Source organism: Onychostoma macrolepis, chromosome 03 (assembly GCF_012432095.1).
Source record: "Onychostoma macrolepis isolate SWU-2019 chromosome 03, ASM1243209v1, whole genome shotgun sequence".
Taxonomy (NCBI): domain Eukaryota; kingdom Metazoa; phylum Chordata; class Actinopteri; order Cypriniformes; family Cyprinidae; genus Onychostoma; species Onychostoma macrolepis.
Genome location: NC_081157.1, coordinates 26282950 through 26290630, shown reverse-complemented (window position 1 = coordinate 26290630; position 7681 = coordinate 26282950). Strand labels below are relative to the sequence as shown.

At 36.2% G+C, this 7681-nt stretch overlaps 1 protein-coding gene across 1 annotated transcript; it reads left to right on the top strand.

The window, feature by feature from the left end:
- The first annotated feature begins 4759 nt into the window (after positions 1–4759).
- Positions 4760–7411, top strand: pmp22a (peripheral myelin protein 22a). The gene is made up of 5 exons (XM_058770113.1): positions 4760–4944; positions 5859–5948; positions 6062–6155; positions 6345–6485; positions 6565–7411. Exons 2-5 carry the CDS (start codon positions 5871–5873, stop codon positions 6723–6725), a joined length of 474 nt encoding a protein of 157 aa, XP_058626096.1. The 5' UTR covers positions 4760–4944; positions 5859–5870; the 3' UTR covers positions 6726–7411.
- Positions 7412–7681: the final 270 nt, after the last annotated feature.

The window sequence follows — 7681 nt, the reverse complement described above, 5'->3', positions numbered from 1 at the left end:
GGAGCTCCTACATCACACTTGGCCTAGAGTCCATATCTATCCCTACTCAGTGAAATGCAAGCTGCTTTTGCACACTAGCCATTGCATTTGAACACCGCCTTGGAAAGCGTGCCATTGTTTTCAAGTATAGGCTGACTCACGGTCCCTCTGGCCTGATATCTGATTACAGCTGAGTGAAACGCAAACATCCAACACAGATCTCAAAGCTACTCATGTAGACAGATTTGGTCTGGGAGAATGAGTAAAGTAAAAACAGCAACCGTAATTACAGCCCTCCTGCTACAGACAAAGCCTTATCTTTCATTATGCCACAATACAGCTGTGAACTTTTGTCCAAGATTCAAGTAGCCTTAAGGGACGTGTTATGCAAAACCTGGTGGTAGACCAACAAAGTTGCTGGTATTTCAATCTTATTGCATGGGAAATTAAAGGGAAAAGGGAATGCCGTTGACAGATTTCAAAGCGACGGCCAAAGTTTTCGACAAACCCGTACCATGATTTGTTGATCTAACCCATTTCAGCACTGAGACATATGTGAATTAATGCTCGTCTCCTCCACCCAGTGCATTTCAATATGTTAGCCTCATCTGTTCAGGATGTCCTCCCTCACTGCTCTGGTGACATAATATTCATTTCAGCCCACACCCATGAGGTTTTTTCTCTCCGTTGCGAGTCAATGACTTCCATTTGCTCTATTTTTCGCTGGTTTCACTCCAGCATGATGGTGGCTCCTCCCTCTCTCCAGACACATGTGAAATTCCCAAGGTCGTTCCGCTTCCAAAACTAATAACGAAACCTCCCTGATTACTGTCACGATTTCCTTATGTGGCGTGGCTTGCCGTGAAGTGTCATTCCTACTTAACCGGCCTCCTCTCGAAGCAGACGGGACTCGTGGACGTGAGTCACCAGGACAGACTACGAGGCTCGCTAGCTAACGGCTAATGAAGGAAAAAGATTTTAGTCACAACATGTGTTTTGAGACATCAAGCTTTTGGCATGCGATAAAATGTAATCACTACAAAACATATTTGGGATTGAATTTAGAAGGGATGTTAGGGATGCAGAAGTTCGTACAGTCAAGCCAAGTGGTTTCCAGCAAAGAAACAAAATACACACTTCGTTACTACACAATGAATATGCAAAGTGCTGAACTGTCATATCACTTTTTCCACAGATTGATTCTGGGTGTAAGTAGAGCCTTTGTGAAAAAGAAGTACACTTTAGCATAATTTTAAAAAGAGTATACTTGTTACAGAAATAATATACTTGAAATGAATATACTTAAGTGTGAACTCAGTGTAAAGAATTCAGACATTTAAGTGCATGTTAAATGAAAATGTATTATAGTTTTAATTTAATAAATGCAGTTAGCTAAACTTTAGAGTGCTTTTTGATCCACTAGTAGAAGTTAAGGTCACACTTTATATTAAGGTCCAATTTTCGCTATTAACAAACCATTAACTTTTGCCTCAATAAACTCCTGATTAGCTGCTTATTAATAGGTATAAGGGATAGAATATGGTCATGCAGAATATGTGCTTTATAAGTACTAATATACAGCCAATATGTTAATAATATGCATGCTAATAAGTAACTGCTTAATAGTGAGAATTGGTCCCTAAAGTGTTACCGAAGTTAAGTACCTTTATATGTAATTTCAGAATTACTTCTATTGTCTTTCTATTGTCTATTGTTACTTCTACTGCTAAATGTGCTGATGAGAATTAAAAAGAGAATTTAAAAATATTTTTCTGTATGTCATGTGTTTAAATGTATTTATGAGACATTTGTAATGATGAAGTTGCAATTTAGTACATTTAAAATATATTAACTTATATTTAATAACACACTACAATTAAAATTCAAAATCAAGTACTTCACAAAAAAAGGGTACTTCTTTAAAGAATTACAAAAGATTATTAAAACATAATGATTGAAAAAGTACTCTGAAGCAATTTTTTTTTTTTTAATTAATGAAAAAGGCACTGTTTAAAAGTGTGTTAAAAACAGTCATAAAAGTGTCTCTCTTTAAGTGCACTTATATGGCCTTTTATTTCATTAATATTATATTATCCGCAGCAACTAAATGCACTACTTTTTCTCAATGGACGTTTCCATACTGGAGCTTTTGCTGCAGACCTGTTTGACGTCAGTTTTGTTGGCGTGAAAGAGATTTTGCAAACTCTGGTACTGCTACAATTGATATAAACACAATCTGTCCTAAAACACAGAAGTTAAAACCCAAATCACAATGTGAAAGTAGGAATGCGACAGAATCAAACTGTAGTTCTTTTTTTTTTTTAAAACCTTGTGCATTAATGTTTATAATGTGAAAGATAAACTTAAGATAACCACATTTAGCCTTAAAATACAGGTCACGACACTAGGACGATCCATTCTGCTGGTTTAGTGGTCAATAAAGTAAATGAAGCCAGGCCAAGAGCTCTCTGACTCGAGCAGCACGTTGATTTAAACCATCGCTCATCTCAGTCTCAATTGTGACTCACTTTGGCATCATTGACTGCTTCGGCACAAGGAAATGTTTAAGTCAGAATATTGAATTTTCTTATAGTAAATAGATGTTGTTTTTGTAAGATGGAGTCATATGGCCTGTGGCTCTTCCTGTCAAGCTATAATATAAACAACCGCATTACATTTCTGGCATCATTCATTGTTCACATGCGAGCCAAAATTAACCTTCACAGGGAGGGAACCCTTCTATTTACAGTGAGATTGAAAAGGCTGAGATCACGTTAAACATTTGGGATGCAAAATCGAATTTAAAATTGGAAAAAGCTGAAAGTTTTAGGATTTTTAAATTACCATCACACCTTCCATTTAAATTCATGACAAAGCATTTAGTCAGTGGGTTCTGTATTTTCCTCCAAATCATAATCAAGTTTACATCACATGTTTGGTATAACAAATTTATGAAAATATGATTGACTAGCTCCTGCTGATCCAAGCAAAGTCATATGAAGTTCTTATGATGATTCATTATTCCAGGGATTCCCAGCTTCTTTTTTGTCAAACCCATTTGACCTAAAATTGTAAGTTATATATTTAAAAAATTTACACACACATTCATGTATTTATGGTCACATGACATACAGGTAAACAAACTATGTGTGTATGTATATATATAATATTACAATATTATTAGGGAAAAAACTTTATATATATAAATGTATATCAAATGTATACAACATTTTATGATTTAATTAATTATTAGCTTTTCATCAACTCGTAAATAAAATATTTCATCCTTTTTAAGAAATTTTATTTGATAGAATAAGTTGATATTTTTTAATTATTTATGAAATTGTAATTTTCATTATTTAATGAATTATCAGCTTTTCATCATCTCACAAACCTCTTGCAGTTTATTTATAATATTTATTTATAATTATTTATTTCCAAATTTATGATTTAATTATTAGCTTTTCATCAACTCACAAATAAATAAAATATTTCATCCTTTTTAAGCATATCTTTTATTTGATTTGTTTTCATTTTAAAAGATTTTTTTTATTTTATTATTTATTATTATTTAGCTTTTCATCATCTCACAAACCTCTTGCAGTTTATTCTAATTTACAATTATTTATTTCCCATTTCTATGATTTAATTAATTATTTTCATCAACTCACAAATCTCCTGCAGTTCCCTCATGAATCAACAGGGGGTTATGTAAAATTTTGTTTATTTGTCCTTAATAAGTTGTTATATTTCTATAATCTGCTCTGTAATTTATAAAAGACTCTCAATGGTCCACTGCCAGCACTATGTCAGGCTGTTCAGTGAGTGGACAAGGCTGTATATTTATGACCCTCCCTATGACCTGCATCAAACGGGGAGATCAGAGTAAATGTATTGCCCTGCTGCCACTATCCCATTACTCTGACCCATAATCCATCCATCTCACTGAACAGCAGAGTTCCTGAGCCAACCAACAGCAATGCCGTCCAACACTCAAACCCTAAGCAGTGCACAGAAAAAAAAAGAAAAGAAAAAACAGGGCTGGCACAGGGAACGCCTCCCTCACTGTATTTACAAACACAGCTGCTGCCATGGGACTCCTGACGAGGGCGTGACAAAGAAGGGGGCGCTTATAGTCACGCTGACTGCACCAAAACATCTTCAAGCGCTGAGAGGATCAAGCATTTGCGAGGAGTTACGAGGAGACACGCAAGCCTTGCGAATGTTTTATTCAAAAAGTTTAATAAAATCCTGTCTGTATTTGACTTCAAAGTGACTATGATGGGATCTATTTGCTATGCAGTCCAGATGCAGAAGTAAACAGACACATGCCAACATTCTGGGCATACCGTGGGGCCACTGGGAGGGGCCTAAGGGGCTCCACACACGCTAGTACACACTATAAACACTCGCACATTGAGACGCGCCCTGTGCCACTACATCGCAGTGTTCAAAATGAAGGACAAAGCTGAATATGCTTTAAAAGTGTGTTAAACACAAAAGCTCTCTGTGACATAAACATACAACTAATGTCATAAATTTATGATAAAACCAGTCACATTGTGTAGGATATGTATGGTGATTAAAGGGTTAACTTTCCCTTAAAGTCTACCAGCATAAGTTTAAGATTAAATCCTTAGTGGGAAACGTTTAAAGCGCTTGGATAAATGCTTTATTGCGTGTTTATGCTATTTTTTTCTATCTAAGCTTTTAAAGCTGTGAAGTATGGGAGGGAATGAAAGAGTGTGACGTAGTGACGCTTCAGGGCGGTGTTCTCACGTTTCCGAAAAAAAGAAAAAAAAAGAAAAGGAAAGAGGGAAAAAAGCAAAAACTGCTGTGGTACTACATCTGGAATAGAGACTCGTGCTTTGAGAATCTATAGTGGGATCCCGTAGTAAAGGCAACCCAGTGTTTTCTTCCTGCTCTCTTTCGCTTTTCAAGGATTTGTTCCTCTCTCCCTCACCTGTAAGTTAAGTTGGAGATCAATGGAAGTTTTCTTTTTACTTTGGTTCATTTATGGAATATCTGCACGTCTTTTCAGGAGATAACGTTACTCCGCCACGTTTCTGTTTAACGTAACTATTATTTTCCATCTGGAGATGTCCTAACCTTACTTAGCTCATCGTTTGTCTGTTCTCGGGAAGTTTGTTGTTTTATTTAAAGTGTAGGCTATTATTATTATTATTACGCTTCGTATTATGTTTTTAATAAGTTTGTTTTTGTTAATTATATTATTAGTATTGGTTTTGCATTGTTAGTCCTAATAGTCGTATTTTAATATGAGCACATCTAAAGTTTTGATTTCAGTAAAAGTCGCTCGCGGAGTTTTGCAATAAGTTAACTGGTCTGGATGACAACAAATGTTTGAACGCTGCTTTCGAACTCTTCCTTCCTTTTCTTTTTATCTGGTTCCGAATTCTGCCTCAGTTCGTAGGCTGACGTTACTCAATAAATATTCCATTTCATTTTGTTAGCATAATCTTTACTTTATGAGGAGGGAAAAAACAGATAAACAATTAAGACGTGACGAAAAAAAAAAAGGCGGCACCTCTAGAAAAAAAAAAAAAGTGACGTGACTGCATGTGGGACGTGTTTTTCTGATAAATATAGATATTTAGATGGCTTTTCAAACATTGCAGTGTGATTAGTGTAATTATCAACGTAATGTATCCACAATACAGATGTTTTCGATTAAAATGTAAGAGAAAAAAGAAAGAAAATAGACAGGACTGAAGGGGTGTTTGGGCTGAGATAAGATTGACAGCAGCGCGATCTGGTGGCCAGATGTGGAACTGCATGAGTAAACGCTGCCCTCTATACAACCGCCAGGTGTGTATTTGAGGAGGAACTGTGATGACTTTCTCTTTCTGTTCTCTTAGACGAACCCAAAAATGCTGGCCATTCTGTTAGCAACGATAGTCTTGCATCTGACAGACCTTATCATTCTCTTCATTGCCACATGTGCTAATGTGAGTATCATCTTTTGTGGACTGGCTTGCTTGCTTTTGCTTCAATGGGTCACATTTTTGAGTAAAGGACTGGTTCATGTGTAGAAGTAATCATATGAGTGTTTCTTTAAAAGGCGTGGAGAACACATGGAGTTACAAATTATGACCTCTGGTACGACTGCACACAAAATAATGGAGGATATCAATGCCGTGGGACTAGTGATGCTGGTGAGTTAAGCGAAACTTTAAAAAGTCTAATACTCTTTGAAAAGTTCCATATTTATTTAAAAGTTCCAAATGGGCGATAACAAAATGTGCTCTTATATGTGAAAGAGAAACATATGATTTAACAATAGTAGCAATGTATGTAATGTTCGTTCTGATTTTTTTTTGTCTGTGTTTCTTACAATCTGTCAGACTGGCTTCAAGCAGTTCAAGCCCTCATGGTCCTAGCCACCGTTTTCTGCTTGATCTCCTTCATCATCTTCCTCTGCCAGCTCTTCACTCTCGTAAAGGGAGGTCGCTTCTTTTTCACAGCCGTCTTCCAGGTCCTCGCCAGTGAGTATTTCCTCATCGGATCTTTATCCCAAGGACCCTGTCTACATGTTTTTATTCTTTCTCTTTCTGTCTCCCGAAGGTCTGTTTGTGATGAGCGGGGCCATCATCTACACGGTGATGAGTCCAGAGTGGAAAAATGAGAATGATGCTTACGGATACGCCTTCGTCCTGGCCTGGCTGGCTTTCCCTCTCACGCTCATCAGTGGCTTCATTTACATTGTCCTGAGGAAGAAAGAATGAGAGTTCAGGCCTCAGGGATTGTTGTAGAACTGAGAACACTACTCAGATGACAGACTCTAACCTAACGGCCGTCTCCTCCAGGCCTGAATATTTAGACCCTAATGTGATCAAAGAAACTGACAGTTCATGAAGATTGAATACAGCGAAGACACAGTGTGCATGACACAAAAAAAAGGTGTCTTTGGCTGGTGAGCCTATTTATATCACTTTTATATGGCTTTTTTTTGTAAATAGTAATGCTATGAAGTGTCAATGAAGGCCCTGACTTTTTAAGATTTTACTCAAGGAGGAGAGATATAGGAAAAGTATCATTCTTTTTTGTTTTGTTTTGTATTGTGTGTTATAACCCTTTTCAAATATCTTGTTTTAAAATGTCATAATAAAGCGTATTCTCAAAGGGAATTTGTTGACGTCGATTTGAAATTTTCTCTTATATCCAAATTCCAGAATAATAAAACAAAGAATTGTGTTTGTTTTGTGTTTGAAATTCTTTGGAAATGGTGCTATGTATTTACCATTGCTGAATATTTTATAGTTAGATACACCTATAGGCTCAAATGTTGTGTTAAATCTCACGAAAACATTTTATAACGCATATTTTACCTGTGATTATATCGCTTTATGAGATGTCTTCTTTCTGTATTATTTTTTGTTTGTTTAAGAAAAAAAATAAATATCTAATTTTTTTTCCTTGCCTCAATTTTCAGTATGTCAGGAAGACTGTGACCTATGCAAAGTGGACACAATTATTGAGATGCTGAATTATACTGTAATAGAGACTTTTTGAACTTTGTTATTGTTTAGTGTCCAGCTAGAAATGCAATGTAGAAAAAGTCTGAAAAGTCAAGCAAACCCATTCCAAAAGGAAGCATAGAGACTGAGGTCAGGCTTTCTGTCAGTAGATGAAGAAAACAGATGTGAACGGTGATGACTTTTCATGGACTACACGTGAGTCA

Excerpts from the sequence above, each read along its gene's own strand:
- pmp22a (XM_058770113.1), top strand. The coding sequence starts at position 5,871 with ATGCTGGCCATTCTGTTAGCAACGATAGTCTTGCATCTGACAGACCTT. Across the intron at positions 5,949-6,061 it reads TCATTGCCACATGTGCTAAT|GCGTGGAGAACACATGGAGT; the intron begins GTGAGTATCATC and ends TTTCTTTAAAAG. Across the intron at positions 6,156-6,344 it reads CCGTGGGACTAGTGATGCTG|ACTGGCTTCAAGCAGTTCAA; the intron begins GTGAGTTAAGCG and ends ACAATCTGTCAG.